We start from the raw sequence: 20,635 nt of genomic DNA on the forward strand, positions 1-20,635 counted from the left end.
GTTGTTGGAACGCTCGAAAGTGGACACTGTGTAACACAGTGCCGTCTGTGTACGTTGATGGAAAGCACCGTATATTTCAGTGATTCATACTACATAGTCCAACAATCCCTAGAAAACAAATTTTCTTATTGGTACGTAGAACGACAGATTCAAGTCAAAGCATCTTCAACAGATGTTGCTTATCTTGTCTGGTTCGATGGTTTAATGGCATGCAAATGGCATGGCATTCTGTGAAAAAAACCGGTTGATTTGTTGATGTTTTGTATGCAGGCATTGATATTGCACCAGGCAAAATGATTAAAATATCGGCACTCAACGAAGAGTCGAGCGAGGAAAGCGAGGAGGAGGATGTGCCTACGATCACAAAGGAAGCGCAGGTAATCGTCAGAAGTATTTATCTTTCTATCTTCGCGTAACCTATAAATATCTTCAAAAATTCGCGTAAATACATAAATTATCAATATATATATTCAGTTCTAGATCATATAAAAATGTGGTAATTATGCAGAATACCCACGTCACCTCCGATTTTGACCCAACTGGTCTCATTCGATGCGTTTTTTTTTTTTTAAAAAACTTTTTCCTTTCACTAAAATGTCGCTCTGTCCCAGGAGACGAGATATTAAGCGTCAAAGTTGACGACTTTTCAGGTTAGAAAACTTGTCACTTTGACGAATTATAGCGATGTGAGCATACGCTGCGGTCAGGCGCGCATGCGATGTAACAGAATTGTGCGCGAAGTATAAAATATATTTCCGATAATCATTAATTGCAAGTCGCAAACCCATATAAAATAGTATAATTATGGATCTTGCTTTGCGTAGACACAGGGTATTCCGCCCCCCCTGCGGGGGGGCGGACCCCCTGTGTAAAATAAAAATAATAAAACTTTCGTGCGTATTCCAGAGCGACATAGATTGCTTAATGTATCAAACTAGCTTTAGCATTATATATTTTTGTGCAATCCAAACTAGCTATGCTAAAGCTAGTTTGGATTGCACAAAAATATATAATGCTAAAGCTAGTTTGATACATTAAGCAATCTATGTCGCTCTGGAATACGCACGAAAGTTTTATTATTTTTATTTTACACAGGGTATTCCGCCCCCCCTGCGGGGGGCGGAATACCCTGTGTCTACGCAAAGCAAGGTCCATAATTATACTGTTTTATATGGGTTTGCGACTTGCAATTTATGATTATCCGCGCACAATTCTGTTACAACGCATGCGCGCCTGACCGCAGCGTATGCTCACATCGCTATAATTCGTCAAAGTGACAGGTTTTCTAACCTGAAAAGTCGTCAACTTTGACGCTTAATATCTCGTCCCCTGGGACAGAGCGACATTTTAGTAAAAGGAAAAAGTTTTTTTAAAAAAAAAAACGCATCGAATGAGACCAGTTAGGTCAAAATCGGAGGTGACGTGGCTATTCTGCATAATTACCAAAAATGTATATTGAAAATCATAAATTAATTTACATACACGCGAACATTAGATATTTAAAGTTATACTGTATATACGTTCTTTAACACTGGATAATTTTTTTCAGGAACAAATAGCATTAACGGAATACAACAAGGCCTTAGAATTATTGAAGGAGAATAAGCGAGAGGACGCATTGGTTACTTTTAAGAATCTTTTGGAGACTGAATTGTTGGACGAGGTAGAGAAGCCCCAAGTACCAGATGGCAGATCCAGACCAATGTTAACGTTGAAATATTCCTGCTTCAAAAACATTGGTGCCATTCAAGCAGCTTGTGAGAATTATGTGGACGCCATCGAGAATTATTGGGAAGCTGCAAACTTGGATGATTCCGACGTAACGCTGTGGCATAGAATCGGTACATTAGCGATAAAGATTTCTAATTTAGAATTAGCTTGTTCGTCTTTCAAGCAAGGTCTAAAGTGTAATTCCAATCACTGGCCCTGTTTGGACAATTTAATAACTGCCTTATATGCCGTTCCTGATTATATGAACTGTCTGTTATATATTTCCGTGGCATTGGAAAAGGATCCCAATTATGTCAAGGGACTTGCTTTTCGTGACAGGATATTCAAAGACATTCCATGCCTGGAAGAGTGTTACAAACTGTACAATAGTGATTGGCAATTAGATCCACCTTTAGATACCGAATATGATCATGTGTTAGGTGACAAGTTGTTAGCAGACGCAAAAGAGATTTCTGTAAAATGGGCGGAGGCTTGTAAAGCAGACTTTAAGCCAAAACCATTGCCAGAATTGACCTTAAGAATGCCTTTAACAAACTACACATGGCTGGCTCTTGGTGAAAGCCTAGTAGACATGCATAGGTATATAAGTGAAAACGATTTGAACTTTGTTAGTAGAATTGTATTATCGGTTCAAAAATTTGATGACAAGAATACAGTTGCGAACAATGAATGCGAAATCGAAGAAAGTAATGTTATGGAAATAGATGAACAGAATATGCAGGATTCAGCTCCGAATGTGGAAAACGATATCAATAAATCTGTTAAACTTGAAGCAGAAGATTGTGAAATATCAGATGACAATCAGGCTTTTAACACAGCCTCCGATATCGCGATGGAAGTTGAAACTGAAGATGACAAAAAGTCATGTTCAACCGACGTGCAAATAATTGAGGATGAAGATCCATTAAGAATGTCTGACACAGATGGTTTACAGTGCGAAGAACAAAGTGAGACAAAGAACATGGATTCGGAGGAACATATGCAATCTGAAACAGACGCGAATGCTGACAAATTGGAGAGTGACAAAGTCACAGACGATGTTTACAGCATGGATAACGGAGCGCCCAACGAGAAATCCAGCGACAAGGAAAGTGATAAATCGAGTGACAAAGTTTCGGAAAAAGGTGCCGAGAAAGCGAACGATGCAACGAATAAAACAGACGATAAAACTCACTCCGAGAAAACCGACGGAAAGGAAGAAGGACAGAAGGTGAAGAAGAGGCGCAGAAGCGCGTTGTGTTTCTTGCAACAATGGGCTTGGAGTTGCAGTAGCATGAGACGATCCGCCAGAGTCAGAGGTTCGAATAGAAGGGAGGCAGAAAGGGACGATGTTCAGTTAGAGGAAACACTTAAAAGACTGTTTCCTAGTAGTTTGTTGTAAGTATATGAAATAATGATATATTTTAGTTTGAAAATGTAAAATATAATTTTTCTAAACAGATCCGATACAGTAAGATTGACTAAAGATGACGCGACTCGCAATCCGGATGATTCTATGGACACTATGGATATGTATCAGTTATTTGCAAACCAGGAGAGAAATCGTAATACGGAAGCCTTCAAGAGCTCGGAAAGTTCCAAATCACCAAGCCCTGACTCGAGGTATTTGTCAAGAATTCAATCTTTAGTAAGAATATGAGAAATGTTATTAATCTAATATTTGCAACAAAAGACAGCAGAAATACTTTGAGACAGAAGCAGAAAATACTGATGTGGATGCATTTATAAATGAGCATAGCGGCAAAAGTAATTTAATGATAATTCTCGCTAAATTTGCGGAATTTCTATGCACTAAATGGAATCAGGAATGGCCAAAGGGAATGTCAGATGTTTATGTACAAGCGTACATTTTTATGAGGTGAGTGTGAATAAAAATTATTCATTGTGCTGTTGCGAGCAGATTTTACAGTTACAACTTTTCGTCAGGCAACATATTCCACATTTGTCACCGCTTGATGAGGACGTTAGTGACAAAACTCTAAAGTTAGATACCGAAATGACATTGTTATTCGGGGAGCTTCACACAGATAAATGGTTAGACAATAAATCTGACACTTTATCAAGTTCAACGTAAGCGTCTAGTAATCTTTCTTTTATTAACTTTACATTGTTGGTAGAAAAAACTTGTATAAAACTGATGTTGCAGGTTAGATAAACTTGGTACTGGGATGCCAGCAGAGGAATTAGGACACATAATATTCACAAGTGTTAGACAGGATCTTCTACACGAGGAAAATTTATATACTTTACTAAGAATTTTGTGGCTCAAAGCTAATATCTTTTTGTGTCAAGGTGATATAGATGTAGTAATAGAGACGCTAGAACTGGTAAGAAATTTTTGTTCAACTTTGAGCGCGGAAGCACTCGACATTGTTATGAACTGTAGATATAAATTTTCAGTTGTTGCATCGTCTGCAAGAAATGGAGAGCAGAAGCTTAAATCCATGCATCACACTTTTAAATTGTAACAATAATTCTCAAATTAGTGCCAAACTTGTAAAGAGAAAACTTACATCAATTCAAAGGTATTTTCAATATTATTATATCATATTTTGTGTATTGAAGTAAATATTCCAACGATAATACAATTTGTAATTACACGTCAATACAGGGGTCAAAAATTAGGCGAAATCCAACATTTGTACGACGAGAAGAAATATATGGAACTGTCTTGCATTCTACAGGACACTTTCAAGTTCGCCAAGCAGAGGCACAAATTGTTGGTAACCAATGAAAACATCGTTGACAGAGTTCGACAATTAGTCATGCTACTCGACAGCTTATGGCAGCTTCAACAATACGAGGTAACACTTGTCGCTAATATTTTGATGACAAATGTATAGCATATTGTGCATTGGGAAACGCTAGACTTTCAAGAGGATTCTAAACTCTTAGGAATGTTACGTCTGGGCAGAAGCTTGTCTCAACGAGTCCTGGCAAAATTACTTGAGCTGCTCTGATGAAGCGGAACAGAAGAAATGGACGAGTTCGACGGTAACGGCACTTGAAAAATTGGAAGCTTGTACAATCCAAGTCAGCGTATTTGTCGGTAAGATCACGTCGCAAAACAAGTAAAAAAAAAGAGACTCGCGGTGTGACATCGCCCTCTTTACCTTCTTAATTCCCAGTGAAATATCTGCCGGAGTCTCGTCTGACGAGGTTGGTGCAAAATTTAGTTCACATCGTTTGCCATCAATTGGACGTACCGGAGAACGCTGTGGAGATGCCTCTGGAGACCGTTCTACCCTGGATCCTGCTGCACTACATTCTACAATAGTAAGTTTGCGGTAAAAAAAATATACATTGTTACCATGCAATCACAATGCGAAATCGATTTGTCAACAGCGAGGAGGACAAGGAGAGAGCAAAGGCTGAATCCTATAAGAATAAATTGCACAGCTCTCATCACTCCGAATCGGATGATGAGGACGACGGCATTCCACCGTCCATCATGATTCTGTTCACTGCCCATGAATTCATCGGTCGACACTCGTGGTGCTGCTTCAACGAAGCGAAGCTCCTGTTCTTCATCATGAATCTTATTATACCGCAACTCGAGACGCCGCAGTACGCGTCTATCAAGAATAGACTGACGAAATATCTGGAACAGATATTCTTCTGCCTTTATGGTCATCCGAACAAGGTGAGCACAAAGCGGAAGTATCTGCAGGATCACGGAGTACCACAGATGGAATTAACCTGGGAGGGCGCGCAGCTGCTGTTCGACTTTTACAAGCCGAAGCAACTGCCCAACTTTCAGTCGCCTAGAATTCTTTCCATCAGCATGGACACGGAGATGCTGTTCAAGAGGGTGATCAGATTGGTTCCGCAGGAGAGTGATCCGAATCAGATAGTAGACGAAATGACGGCGTACATACTCGGCACGAAAGAAAAAATGCCGAGCGTGACGAAAGCCTTGCCGCATGCGACATGTACTATTTACTATTTAATGGGTGACTTTTATTTCAAGAACAACAAGTGGGAACAGGCCAGTCGGTATTATCTACTAGACTTGTGCTTATATCCAAGGGGTCTGAATTCCTGGGCAGGTCTAGCCATGGCGACAGGCAGCATAATAGAGAATTGGTTGAACAGCTACAGACCTATGTAAGTATCAGTTTCTTAATTTCGCTTCCGAGATGCCTTTCTGAATCGTCTGTGTATTTATTTCTCTCTCCCGTTTCGATATTTAGAGGAAAAGATAAGTTTCTGAACAAGGCAAAAACGGCGCAATCGAGTTATCAGCACGCCATTGAGCTGGCGCCTGGCCATTCCGTAATTTGGACCGAGTATGGGAATTTTGTTTATATGGTTCATTCGTTTTGTTCGCGATTGCTCAAGCAAGAAACCGACACATTGAGCATGGAGAGATTTGAAATTCTAGAAACCAGAAAGGAGGAGATGCTGGAAATTGCGGATCAGTGCTTCGAATCTGCAAATCGGATATGTCAGACTATCGAGGAACCAACTATACAGCACGATGAGAGATGGCTCTATCAATATATGCTGGGTAAAGTTGCGGAGAAAAAGAATCAAGATCCTCCTGTGTTCTTGGAACATTACGCAAAGGTCAATTATTTGTCTACATATATTTTTTTCTTTTACGCACGCATACGCGAGCGTATGTATGCACACGTGATATAAATTGTATAATACAACAGTATCGCTATTGAATTTCAGGCTAGTGAATTGTTATATGAGAATAACGCTCAATATCCACGTAGAATAAGCCACAAAAGTCCACAGAATTTATCTATAGAGGCGCTAGAGGTTCATTATCGCATTCATGCGAGTATACTGAAATATTTGGAGCAGCATGAAGGAAAGCCGCTGAAGAAGTCATTGGGTCAGTTGTTTCTTTGGCATTTGAAAAATTGCTCGGAGGGGCCCTTCATGAAGTATCAGTCTAAACTCAACGAGAAGAAAAAGGAAGAGAACGCCGACGTTGAGAAGAGTACGTGGAAGGAATCCGACAGTGCAGCCGATACGAATAAGAATACAGTAGCAGTATGTCAACGCTCAAATAGTATCGAAGAGATAGAAATTGTAGATAGATCGAATAAAACTTCAGATATTAAGTTTACAGAGCCAGGAAAGTCCGAAAATCGCAAGAGACTTCCTGACGAACTGTCGAGCGACAATACAAAGAGAATAAAATTGAGTAGCGTTTCGCACTTGCAATTAATGCAGGATGTCGTAGCTTTAATAGACGATTTAATCACTAAAGTTTGCGATATGGTGTCGCAAAAGGAGAAAACGAGCGGCGATGAGGTACTCATCACTCTGTCTAGTGATGAGAGTAACGAGCCGAGATTGCAGAAAAAGAAGATAGAAAATAAGAGTGCTGACAAAGCCAAGCCGTTGACAAAAACAGAGGAGAACAAGAAAGGCTCAGTAAATATAACGACAATTGATCCCGAACGAAAGTCTGACAATGTACAAGATTTAATGGATGCTCTCATGAAACAGGCAATGGAGATTAGCCAGGAAACACAGCAGTCTTCGGCGGATGACGAGGACACCAGAAGATTCGATGGCAAATGGCTGCAGAACGAAGACTTACAACCTACTGTACGTTTATCCGATCTTTTCTTTTCCTTCTCTGCGTATGCTTTCAGATAACCCAAGCAACGTGATTATTTTAAGTTGCAGGAAAAAAATTGTAAAGACAAGATACCGGAGAAGAAAAAGACACAAACTAACGCAAATGAAGAAGCGACTCTGAGTAGAAGAGGCTCTCAGGAAAGCACCACGACTACGCAAACCACAACTACGACCACGGAGACGAACAATTCTAGTTCTAGTAGTAGCGAGGATTCTACCAGTAGCGACGACAGCTCCGACACTGACAGCACCAGTGATAGCGACAGCGAATCCGTGGACAGCGACGCCGATAAGAAGAAAAAGGATACCGACAATATAAAAAGCGGTAAATTATAGGATTGCTTTTTATTTTCATTGACAATATGAAAAATTACTTCTATTATTGTTTGCGTACACAATGTTTCAATAAAGTGCAATGAAAAGGTTATCGCGCGTCTTGCGTTTGACATTTACATTTTAAAATTCCAGAAGAACAGATGCCGGAGGAAGAAGTGGCCACGTTAATCGCGTATTGCTTAGCTGGTTTGGAACAGTGTGTATTGAGATTTACAGAGCATCACAAGTCCTTTTACAGACTTTCACACTTCTTCTTTAATAACAAGAAGGCAAAGGATACCGCGAAGTGCAAGAATCTCTTATTAGGGACGTACACTTGTCAATTCTACCCTGGACAAACTTTTCAAGGACTTTTCGCTGAGAGGAGGAGCACCAACTTTTTTAATGTGAGTGTTTTTATAATTGTATATGCGTAGAATAATAGATGTATATTCAATATGACGCAAGATTAAAAATTAAGAATAATACAACAATAATTTCACAATTTGATTTAAGTAACAAGTAATTATTAAGATAAGTATTCAAGTATTAAGTTTTTAAACGCAGTCACGTTGTAATTTTTCACAACTTTTGCATTATGTTTCTTCGTGGAATCTATCTCAACCGCACCTCTTCTGTCACCCATAATTATCGGCTTCAAATTGGTTTCAATCGATTCCGTTGTTATTTCCGGTTGTAGCGCAATTGCCATGGCTATGCCGTCTGATGGTTCCCAATATTCTGCCTTTTCTACACCTAGTTTTTCAGCTTGATACAAAAAGCTTGCGATAGATTGATTCAAACTAGCGAAGAGATCTCTATATTCCTCCTGTTCAAATAATATACAGAGTTATAGAGATATTATTCAGCGATCGATATAACTTATATGCTTTTAGATATTGCAAAATATTACCTTTGAAATAGAGACACTGTGCACTGCTTCTTTTGGAATTACAAGGCTGGGTTTATTAGTATCATTGAACGCAATCAAATTACCTTCTGGATCTTGTTTAAAATTGAATTCCGAGTCCAAATTAATACTTGCTCCCATTATTACATGTTGTTTTACAAAATACAGGAAACGGGATTCCAACATAATTGCCCTGGCAACATTTGTCAGAGGTCCAAGACTGACTATAACTATTTCATCTGAAAACAAAATATTACAACATATATATATGAAAAAGTTAATATTACGGACAGTTTTTTTAAAATATGAGCGATTGTACCTGGATATTGCTTCACTAAATCTACAAGTAACGCGGAAGCATTCTGTGTTGTATTCAGCTTTGCAGTTATGTTTCGAGAAAAATCAAAATCTCCAAATCCATTAGTACCGTAATAATCGCTAGGTTCATAATTATTTATTAATGGTTTGTCAGATCCTCTGTAGACAGGTATCTATCAAATTTTACAAAATTTTTATTATTACATACAATAAAATTTCTTTGAAATGTTGTAAATTGTAAAAGTCTAGACATGTATCGAAAGCATTTGATTGTTAAGTACTTACGTCGCTTCTATTGGCAATCGTCAAAGTTTTTAACACATTTTGTATCACATTTTCGACATATGTGTTACCATACGTGCAAGTTATAGCTAAAACTTCGATGTCGTGAGTCTTAGCTTCACGCATGAGAGCCAACATTATTGCTAAAGCATCATCCCCTCCGGCATCTGTATCTATTATCATCTTTGTCGGCGCAGTATTGCAGTGCCTTTTTATGATTTAAAAAAACTTTTAATGTTAATTATTCTATTGTGTATTTAAATATTTTATTATGTCCAAAATATCGACGTAATACTTTAATTTATTTCAACAATATAAAGTATATGATATTTTTGTTCAATCAATTAGATTATAAGATGATAAAGATAAATAATTGTTTAATTCTTACCTGGTGACAAGAGAGCATAAATACAGTAATATTATAATTATATATATGCTATAAATTACAGCCATTTTTCTTGATTATTTGATCTGTAATTACGATACATGAAATTAATATGATATATTAAACAGATTTTAAAGTAAACGTTTCTATGGATGATTAAGAATAATTTGATGTCCTTGAAATGTCATATTCTTGAGCGGTTTTTAAGACGATTTTTCTTTTTGCAAAATTTTGTCTGAAAACTAAGGTTTTTGAGTTATAATTTGAATTATTGAATAGTGTTCCTAATTAACTATTTTATAACTCAAACTAATCTTTGGATAAAATTTTGCTGAAGAAAAAATTGCTTAAGAATATGACATTTCAAAAATATCGAGTTATTTTGAAGCACCCTGTATAATATTTTGTGATTTGTAGGGAGTGTGGCATATACCCGTCAACGAAATTGATAGACCTGGAAGCTTTGCATCACACATGTCGAAATGCGTGACGTTGCTTATGCAAGTATTAAAGGAAAGTAACGATAGTCGAATGTTGATGCAATTATGCATACAGCTCGGGAAAATTCCGGATTCTGACAAGTAAGTTTAATCGAGTAATTAAATTTTTTTTAAATATATCCAAGTTCCATTTATTATTATTTTGCTGAGCTGAGCAAAGAGGAAAATGCGGTGGAAAAGGGTAGATAATATTAACATTATCTTCTTTTTGCATCTAGGAAATACTTACGTGATTCCGAGAGAGAACAATTATCTCGGCAGGCTCTGACGCTTTGTCAACAGTCGCTAAGGAGTCGAGTGCAGACGATAGGCTCAACAAGCACAATAGATAGTGTCACTCTAATCAGAACTGATACTAGAACACAAGTATTGCTTGATGTGTACGAAACATATCAGCTTGTTCAAAAACATTTTCAGGGTAAAGAATCAACTGTACAAATATTTGCAACCTTGCTAACAGATACATACAAAATGTATACGGGGAATAAAGTGAGTATATTTAATCTCTTTGTAATTTTTTTTATTACTCATGCGATTATGGAAATTATTTCCGTCTGTGTAATTTGCACTTTGCATATAATTGAATAGAAATATTCATTATCATGTTGTGCACATTTTATATTTAGTTTATTACCTGATCTTATCTTCGCACGATAACAATAAATTGTATTTGCCAATATGTTCACTCATTGATGAACAAATGTTGAGTACTACTATTTATTAAGGAGTATTCAAAGAGTGAATGAAAGAGCACTTTTAACGCTGAAAATGCATATTTATTACGATAATCTTATCACATCGTGTCATTCAAATAAAACCTCTTTTGAAAGAACGACAAGAAAAAAAACAACTAAATAATTATGAATTATTTTTCACTCTTGTGCAATTGAAGAACTTATTTTTAAAATAATAATTATAAATAACATAAATTTGAAATAATTTGGACTTGCGGAAAGCTCTGTAACATATAAATTGTATATATTGTTTGAATCGAGATTATATTTTTTACAAAGCTTTTTTATAGTAATTATTTTGCATGTTTTGAATAATAATTTTAGACGATTTAAAAAGTTTTTTAATTGTTAAATTGCAATTGCGATAATTCCAATACTATATTTTCGCTCTTGCTACGTTTTAGAATTTGGAGGGAAATATTTTGGAGATCGCTATTAAATATTGCCAACGTCAAATACAAGCAAATAAAATCGCATCGATTAACAACAGCAATAGCTCTCACGTGCTACCTTCAACCACCACTGCTATTCCGGTAAATAAACACAGTGTATTATCAACACCGCTGCTGTACTATCATTATCTAATTGAAAACAATTTTATCGCAGGCGCCAACGTCTCAAGTACCGGCGAGCACAACGTCTCTGCAAATGTCTCTGCAGAATCGCAAACCACACAGAAACCTAACGACCACTGGACGTCCGAGAGGACGTCCACCTAACGTCAACAAATACCTGCAGCACGCCATGCAGCAGAGTAGCAATGTAATGAATCAATTCAGTTCCAAGAATAACTTGGCCAATTACATGGGTGCGTCCGGACCAAATCGTTCTTTGATGAATCCTTACTTCATGAACCCTCTGGTCGATGCAAACATGTTGTCGGCTCTACTTGCCAGCGGACTCGGTAGCAATATGATGGATCCTTTGTCGGCTATGAGCTACTTCAATCAAGTAGGAAGCTATCAGGACATCCTTCGGCAGTATCAGAGTAATCTATCGTCGTTGACCAATCCAGCTAGCTTAAATAGCAATCCTTGCACCACTATAACTGGCATCAGCCAGGCCTCGACAATGAGTACATCCAGCTCAAATATTAACACCCCGACAAGCACTATCGGTAACTTGAGCAATTTAGGAAAAGGATCTTTGGACCCTATGACAATGTCGGTGCAACAGTTGCTGAGCTTGAGCAATTCGACAGCGTCAACCTCACGACCTGCTGCACCCATGTATCACCAAGCGGCAACTAAGACCAGCACAACCATGTCGATGACGAAAGATCGACCCAATATATCGATAACGCCAGTGAGCAGTTCGTTGAGCGGTCAGCAGCAGCCGCCTCATCACAAGACGAAACCCAGCAGTAAGCAGCCGAGCGCGCAGACTGATCCGGCGTTACCCGTTCACATTCCGAAGTCGCTTCAAATATCACCGACGAAGTCGGTGTTACACGCGCCCACGAACGCGGCGGCGGCGGCAGCGGCGGCGGCGGCGGCGCAAGTGTCTCTGCTGAAGCCGTCGATCGTTCAGCAGGTGAAGAGCAGCCCGCCGAAGCAGATGGGCGCGCCGCAGATACGCGTTTCGAAATCGCTGACCGAACCGCAACCTGCGCACAACACGCCGCTCTCGTATTCTCCTTTGAAGAACAGTGGCAGTACCGTGACGACGAATCCAGCCGCTGCCGTGCCGCAGATCGCCCACGCGCCCATAGGCGCGCCGGTGATGATGAAACAGCAACAGGCGTTGCCCATGAACTTGGGCAACGTATCGCGTTCCGGCACGTCGTTACAGCACAAACTGTTATCGAAGAAGAATCCCCAGCGACCTTACTCGACGCACACGAGCGTGCCGAATCATCCCGCGAGGAAGCCGAAATTGACGACGAAAGCATCGGTGATGCCTATGCCGATGTCCGGTAATTTTCCGAACTTACTGGGCACGATACCGTCGGCGAGCACCGCCGCGATGTCGCAACCGCCTTTTATACCGCCGGAATTGAGCGGCATCTCGGTCAGCGCCATCGGCCCGCAGCCCGGCGTCATCAAGACCACCGCGAGCGCTAAGTATCACACCTATAAGAAAGCTGCCAAGCCGAAACCGACGGCGACAGCTGCGGCGATGGACGTGCCGCCGAGCTCACTGCCGGCTACGTTCCCTCAAGGCAGCACGGTCGAGGCGCTCTCGGTGCTGTCGCAGCTGCAGCAGCACACGCATTTGGAAATAATACCGCAGCAAAAGGCACCGTTGAAGCCGAGCATGGATTATGCGAAAAGTCTTTCATCTTCCGTGAGCGTGGTGCCGCAAAAGGTTCCCGAAACTTTGAGAAACCCACCAACGACCGCCGATTGTATGTCAATCTATGATATATCGAGGGGAAAGCCCGCTAACGTTCCGAGCAAGAAAGCACCGGACAAGCTGGCTAATGATAGTGTCGAAATTATAACGTTGGACGATTAAGAATTGTGATGAGTGATGAATGTATTTTGCGCATATGACGTAATGGTGCAATGTTTTTTTTTTTTTTTAAGATATATACCTGATATCGAGTCAAGAATGCCATATTCGCTAAATTAACTCCTTGCATTGGAATGGGTTACACAGCCGAAACGGCGGTAGCGCTTTGATGGCAGATAACTTTTATGCTTTGTGTTTTATGTTTCGTATAAAAATTCGACTCAAGTCATTAAATCAAGGCATAAAAATCGAATATGTTAATATGTTAGAATATGTTATTTGATTTGTAGCAAAACTCCAATGCAATAAGTTGATATGTCTAATTTATATACTTGTTTTTTTTTTCTTTTTCTTTTTTTTTTTTTTTTTTTTTTTTTAGATTTGTTAAGATAAATTATAGAATTATTTCGCAGATAAAAATGTTTGTATTTTTTGTATATAAGTTTTATACTTTACTGTAAAAAATTTTTCAGCTGCGATACAAAGATGACTGTTCGTCTTAAATAATCATATTTAATTATATTTACTAACTTCTTTTGATTAGTAATTAATATATATATATATATACATAATAGGGAAGCATAAATTTTTGCGTATTAAAATATTTTTTAACCATTTTGATTTTTAGAGGGATGTACATTAGAAATTTACTATGTACATACATCTAACGATATCATTGTGAGAAACCAAATTTATAAATACTGTGATTCTTCCAAACAAACTGACAGAAAGGCAATAAGAATCAAAAACACGATTGTTAGAGCGCAAAAATTATTAACCAGTTAATAAACAAAGAATATTTCGGTTACAATTTTGGATCCTCTTTAGCTTGAAAAAATACAAAGAAAGAAAAAGATTCGGATTATATGGAGAAAAAGTTTAAGAACCGGTTAAACGCAATTAATAGAACAAAAACTGTCGCACCAATCACAAGCGCAGCATTGACCGATGCAATATGTTAAGGCAGAAATTATATAATCTTAAAAACTTGATATTATTTAGTAACAAAAAGTTCTGATTAACTGTACATCTCTCTTTCCCTCATCAATTAAAGTTTTAATTATTTTACAATCATATTCATAGACACAAATGTTGCTTTCTCAGTGATTCTAAAGCGTGCATTTTTGCATAAGGAAAGATTATTTTTCTATCGCATATATTTGATAATGGGATTTTCATCTATATGTACAATAATCAAGTGTAATTAACTTCATTAAGCATCAGTAAATTTGAATGTTTTCTAAAGACAATTTGTAACTCACCTTTTTTGCACATTAAAGGTACATTCAGAATTGAAATTCACCGTTTCCTCTCGTCACTTACAATGCAATTTATTTTTCAAGCAACTATTCACAAGCTGTACAAAACTGCTTTGTCAGACATACTTAAAAGTAACAGCTAATATTACCGTTTCCTCTCGTCACTTACAATGCAATTTATTTTTCAAGCAACTATTCACAAGCTGTACAAAACTGCTTTGTCAGACATACTTAAAAGTAATAGCTAATAATATTATATAATGATTTCTAATCGATCTAATGATTGAAACTTGTTGCACAATTTCTTACTGAACTAATAAGACGCAAAAAAGTAGTACTTGTTGAAGTTTTTATTTCATAATATCAAATTTAAGAATACATGCAAATACATATACATTCACAAACATGTAATTTTTCAGGATCTGTTATTTTTTTGACGTTAGTTTTTTGTCTGCTTTCATTGATTCATCTTAAATGAGTTTGCAAGAATTCCACGAGCTCCCAAACCTTTCAGTGCGAATACAGCACCAGCATAGGGAGTGGTTTTTCGCTGCTGTGCAGTTAAATTGTAGCCGGAAGTGGTCACATACAAAGTTTCAAGGAGCGGTCCACCAAATGTGACACTGGTTACGTTCTCAGCCGGAATCTTAACTTTGCGCAGTAGTTTTCCTGTTTTTGGATTTACATGGATGACCTAGATAGATAAACATTTTCATCATTTTAATAAATTTTGAAATTTATTTATCGTGTATTTAATCAATTATAGGTGAGACATTTAAAGCATGCTATATTTAGAAAAATATTAATTTTAGAAATGTTTCAAGCAGAGGTTGCAGATAAAAAAAGTATTCGATTATAATATAAATGACTATGATAGTTATTGTTTAAAAAAATAACAATGTTACTTTTATTTTAACAAAAGTTGATTTTATTCACAATGAAATACTAATTTGCTATTTGAAGTTATACAATAATATTAGAGATAATTTCTCATGCTCTTTTATCTTAGTTATCTTGTGTACTTACATGATGACCACCAAACAGTGCTACCCAAAGATTACCATCTGTATCTATAGTCATTCCGTCGGGTACTCCTTGTAACTCAGTTTTGTTCAAGTCAAATATAACCTTCTTATTAGCTGAAATATAAAAAAACTATTAAAAAAACTGCACACCAATAAAGTCCTCAATTAAAATAGTATCTTTTGTTTATTTTCAGCAGAGAATGTGTAATAAAGCTTCTTACATATTGTTCCTGCTTGTGGATCATAATCATATCCTACAACTTGACGCGTAGGTGAATCAATATAATAAAATTTGTTATCCTCTTTGTCCCATGCTAATCCGTTACTGATTGACACAGGAGTTACTTCTGTTTTAGGCTCAAGCTTGTCATCAATGCGATATAAAGTTCCTTCATTGGGAGATACCTGTCCATTGACTTCATTAGCCATAGTGCCTATGTCAAACATATAATTTGTTGATATACAACCAATATCTTTTGTGAACGAAAAGAATACGTTACAGTGATCATGACATTCTCAATTTACCTAACCAAAATCTTCCATGAGAATCAACTTTTCCATCATTGATCCTTGTTTGATTACGATCAGTGTCGACAGAACACAATACTTCGATTGTTGTGTTTGCTTCGTTTTCATCTCCATCCCAAGAAACAAGAATGACATCTCTTCCAGAACCTGCTACAAGTTTGTCAGGAGTATCGTCCACAGTTACAACAACTCCAACAGGACCATGTTCTGAAAAGTGTTATTAAACAGGTAACATTAACTCATGTTATAAATGTAACAATTACTGTATCATTGTATCATTATATGAATCTCATCTTACTTATGTAGGCGCTGTTTACTTCTCCAGTTGCGGGGTCCAATCTACGTATATATTGATTGGTTATATCGACAAAGTACAACTTTTGAGTACGTTGATCCCAATGAGGGCCTTCTGAAAGGCCAAAAGCATCTGTCACTCTATTCACACTAACTCTATGTTCCCTATAAATAAACAGTAACACTCATATTATTGTACTTAATATGAAAATATGCTTGTGTAACTTATAGCTAATTATATTGACTTAATAGTCAATAATTAGTTTTCATAGGCGCATGTAATCTGCTTTCCTTGATTCCAATGTATTATTGATAAGATTCGATGTAAACAAAAGACGACGTAATACGAAAGTACAAAACACGAAGTCTGTTTTTTTTTCTTTACTTCTACAATGTGTCATATTTCAGATAAAGTAAATATTGAAAAGAAAAAAAAAGAAAAAGTTACAGATGAATACAAATAAAAGCAGATCTGTTTATTACTTTTTTACATTTTTCTACACTTTTGTTTCTTTACGTTTGCTTGACTTGCATTCCGTTTTTTTTACAAAATAAAATTTAAAAAACGCAAGTATGATAACAAGAATTTCATCAAAATAAATTACATAAGACAATATTTCAGTCGATATTTACGTCATTGTGTCGATAAGTGTACACTCTTCTTTGAAATGGAATACCGGATTTAGAAAATTTGAACAACTGAAAGTTGAATGACTAGTGTTGAAGCGACAAAAAAAATGACGAGTTCACAGTGCGGGTGTGCGACAGCAACAGCTAGTTCGAGAGGGACCAACTCAAGGGAATGGAATTGTCAACTTGAATGATGGGAAGAATAATCACTATGATTGCTCAGACTACCAATCATTCCAATGATGTACTGGTACTAAGCGGTACAAGAGACACTGGCGGCTATTTAATTGATACGATAAAGCTGCGCTATCAGAAGGTAGAGGGTTATCACTTCACGTTACATTATGAAGGAAAAAAATAACTTATTTGTAGCAACTGTAAAACGCACTATCGAAATCGATGATATCGAAACGTTAAATAGATTACAGTAGTACAAACAGAAAAATATTACAGAAAAAATATTTGTTATATGAGACATTTATAAAGGCAAACAAGAGAAAATAATAAAACGTGGTATTTATGCATGTACGATATTAATAATAAAAATTTGTAATATTGCACATGCAAAAATATTGTGTTTTTAGCATATTATATATATTTTTTCATTTTTAAATGGATAATTATGTAGTGATTTGTATAAAATAAATTTGATTTAGGACAAAATATTCTCTAATAAAAAACATAAAATATTTTAAAACTTTTTGTTTATATCGCCACAGCAAAATTAATCACATTGATATCTTAATCATATTTCTCTGTGACGCTCAAATATATTATAATGAAATTACAATAAAGTCATGGTGACATGCAAATGTCCGCTTTATCGCAGATGTAATGTCGTTGACATCATATGAAATGAAACAAAAATGAAAATATAAAATTAAAAATAGGAGGATAGCACAAATACGAGATAGATAGCACACGTGTCACATAGCGGCAAGCGAACTAATGACGGAATACTGTTTCTATAATCTTTTTGGAACGTTATTGTAACATTTCTGCGACATTTTATGTCATTTTATGTCATTTTATGTCATATATATCACCACGACTGTGATTAATGATATCACTGTAACTTTCTAATAATGTCACAGTGACATCACAATTTTTCAGTAATCTTGTGACTCTATTGTGATGCCACTGTGACTTTTTTTTTGGAAGTAGTGTCAATAATGGAAACATCAAAAATATCTATAAATGTGAATATTGCAAAGAATACATAAAATGAACATCCCACAGATCTGTATAAAAATCTGATGGATACAAATGTAAAAAATAATTTTTAATAAAACATTAGATATAAATAATGATATCGATACGATATCGATATCATACGACATCAATACGAAAGAATAGAAAACACGCAAGATGGTAATATTTTTAATAAATATAAAATAATACTTTTTATTCAAAAAACATTATCTAATAACTTACTTGATTGACCACTGTTAGAAACAAATATGGAAAAAAAAAAAAAAGTTGCAAAAAGCAGTTTTTAAACACAAGATCTACAATATTCTAGCTCACTTGTCTGATTCATTTAGTCACGCTTGTTACTTAGCGCTTACTTCTATCGACTCGAAAGGTATGCAGAAGGTAAAAAAAATAATTTAAAATCTTACACGCGTGTAATTTCGAGTCGATAGAGGTGAGTGCTAACAAAGAATACATGAAATGAAGATCCAATAGATTTCTATACAAATCTAAAAAATAATTTTTAATAAAATATTAGATATAAATAATGATATCAATGCAAAGGAAGTGGAAGAGAAAATACGCAAGATAAAGATTACTTTATCATCTATCAAATAAAAATGAAAATCTTCAACATTCATAAAAATTCTGCAAATGCTATTACGGTCGATCGTGGAAAATAACGTCAGATTCTAAGAGAAAAATTTTTACAAGCTACTGGAAGATAACTTTTTGTATAGAAGATTTGTATAGAAATCTGTTGAATCTTCATTTCATGTATTCTTTGTTAGCATTTAGCTCTATCGACTCAAAATTACACACGTGTAAAACTTTTAATTATTTTTGTTTGACCTACTGCATATTTTTCCAGTCGATAGAGATAAATGCTAAGTAACAAGAAGAATACATTTTGTAACATCATGGTCGTACAGAATTTTATCGCAAAGCTATACAATGGGAACATAAACATTTTTTAATTATTATCATAATTAAAGAGCTGTGCTTCGCGTTTAAATTTAATTTAACTCAATAGACTTTTAATTATAATATTATAATCCAAGTTCAACTGATTGCATTTCTTTTTAGTTTTATCTCCAAAAAAAGACAAGAAATAGTTATATTTTAATCAATTTTAATTAATATAAATTTTGATAAATATATACATACATATGTATATATCCATATGTGTGTAATATTTTTAGTAAACAAAGCTTATAAAAAATTGCACACATACATACGCGCGCGTACACAACAAGCACAATTCAATATTTTGCTATCATATTATTTCTAATATTTCAAACTTGTAATCTTGTAAAAACCCAACTTTTATTTTTCCTATAATTGCAAAGAAATATTACATAATGCAAGGCGCGTGAATATAGAACTGGTTTTTAAAGTTATTAATTACGATATGTCCTTTCACTTACCAGCCATGGCGTCTACCATGGACAAGAGCGACGAGAACGCTCGCCAGCAACACGTATTTGTGAATTACTCGTCTCATGACACTTTGTATGCTATCGAAGGAAACGTTCTTTCAGAATAGGCTCAGGAAAGAGTGAATGAAACTTAAACGCACGCCGATGGGTTCTTATATATAGGTGCTCCTACCTTCGGCGATCCGTGCATCGATTCTACTTTGTTTTTTTGTCGTAGATAATGAATAAACACATGAACATAATGCTGATTAATATACATTACTTGGTTCCATTTTTCATAATACATAAATTCATAAAACACCTGTGTCTATCTAAAAGTGACCAAAAATGGGACATTTTTATTGCGATCGATACTCATAGTGATGATAATCTTTGACAGGAAAAGATTATGAGGATTGATTGTGGTAATTTATTACGGTAAAAATGTTTTGCACGACCATTTGTCGTAAATGAAAGTTACAAGGACGAAACAGAGAAAGAATTAAGTGCAAATTGAAAAATATCTTACAACGTATAATAAAGATAGAAGAAAACACAACGAAACGGAGTTATAGAAATACATTCTCATTAATGAAAGATAATATACAGTCATACACGTATGTGTACCTGTATAAATGGAAGCAAGACACTAAGATAACACTAAGATAACAAAAATGACAAATTAATCAAATACAACAAGTCGTTTGTTACATAGGTCGTAACGTTTCTCTACGTAAGGTATGAATCCTTGACCGATCCTTGACGTATATTCAATCATGCGAACACTAGACGGAAATGAAGTAACGCATTATTCGAGTCACAATATTAATAAAGTAATTTGTTAGATATTTCACACACAGTGCTTCCGATAAAGATTTACATGCAAATTATTGTTATATTTTATGTACAAACTACAATGCTATTATTATATTGTGACAAATTGCAACATTACGCAAATTTTTTTGAAATTGTACAATGTTTAAAACAATTTTAAGGAGTACAATAAAAGAAAAATAAATTAAATTTTTTTTGGCAAAAAATTTTAGCTAATAGT

General features: G+C 35.9%; 3 protein-coding genes across 9 annotated transcripts; 1 reads left to right on the forward strand and 2 right to left on the reverse strand.

The window, feature by feature from the left end:
• The first annotated feature begins 195 nt into the window (after positions 1-195).
• Positions 196-15,954, forward strand: LOC105669770 (calcineurin-binding protein cabin-1-like). Of its 5 annotated transcripts, none has more exons than XM_012362882.2 (20): positions 196-377; positions 1,550-3,108; positions 3,172-3,333; positions 3,404-3,589; positions 3,658-3,801; positions 3,878-4,058; positions 4,132-4,256; positions 4,343-4,535; positions 4,627-4,780; positions 4,860-5,007; positions 5,077-5,838; positions 5,925-6,300; positions 6,412-7,125; positions 7,201-7,302; positions 7,378-7,660; positions 7,804-8,057; positions 9,963-10,126; positions 10,264-10,534; positions 11,184-11,312; positions 11,386-15,954. In XM_012362882.2, the coding sequence occupies exons 1-20, from the start codon at positions 294-296 to the stop codon at positions 13,234-13,236; spliced, it is 7,842 nt and encodes a 2,613-aa protein (XP_012218305.1). In that variant the 5' UTR covers positions 196-293; the 3' UTR covers positions 13,237-15,954. The 5 variants fall into 5 exon arrangements, with proteins under 5 accessions (XP_012218305.1, XP_067216687.1, XP_012218301.1 ...); XM_067360586.1 differs by having other exon boundaries at positions 7,384-7,660; XM_012362878.2 differs by having other exon boundaries at positions 6,412-7,302.
• LOC136998095 (nucleoside hydrolase-like) lies at positions 7,666-10,400 on the reverse strand. Its single transcript, XM_067350155.1, has 6 exons — positions 10,275-10,400; positions 9,549-9,631; positions 9,164-9,368; positions 8,880-9,051; positions 8,564-8,799; positions 7,666-8,479 (listed from the first exon to the last, which is right to left on the reverse strand). Exons 2-6 carry the CDS (start codon positions 9,611-9,613, stop codon positions 8,180-8,182), a joined length of 978 nt encoding a protein of 325 aa, XP_067206256.1. The 5' UTR covers positions 9,614-9,631; positions 10,275-10,400; the 3' UTR covers positions 7,666-8,179.
• LOC105669773 (regucalcin) lies at positions 14,825-19,748 on the reverse strand. Of its 3 annotated transcripts, none has more exons than XM_067350038.1 (6): positions 19,591-19,748; positions 16,344-16,504; positions 16,043-16,252; positions 15,739-15,951; positions 15,519-15,631; positions 14,825-15,186 (listed from the first exon to the last, which is right to left on the reverse strand). In XM_067350038.1, the coding sequence occupies exons 1-6, from the start codon at positions 19,665-19,667 to the stop codon at positions 14,950-14,952; spliced, it is 1,011 nt and encodes a 336-aa protein (XP_067206139.1). In that variant the 5' UTR covers positions 19,668-19,748; the 3' UTR covers positions 14,825-14,949. The 3 variants fall into 3 exon arrangements, with proteins under 3 accessions (XP_067206139.1, XP_067206215.1, XP_067206168.1); XM_067350114.1 differs by having other exon boundaries at positions 16,344-16,454; positions 19,591-19,734; XM_067350067.1 differs by lacking the exon at positions 19,591-19,748 and adding an exon at positions 16,973-17,122.
• Positions 19,749-20,635: the final 887 nt, after the last annotated feature.

The sequence above is a fragment of the Linepithema humile genome, chromosome 1 (genome assembly GCF_040581485.1).
Source record: "Linepithema humile isolate Giens D197 chromosome 1, Lhum_UNIL_v1.0, whole genome shotgun sequence".
NCBI classification, from domain to species: Eukaryota; Metazoa; Arthropoda; class Insecta; order Hymenoptera; family Formicidae; genus Linepithema; species Linepithema humile.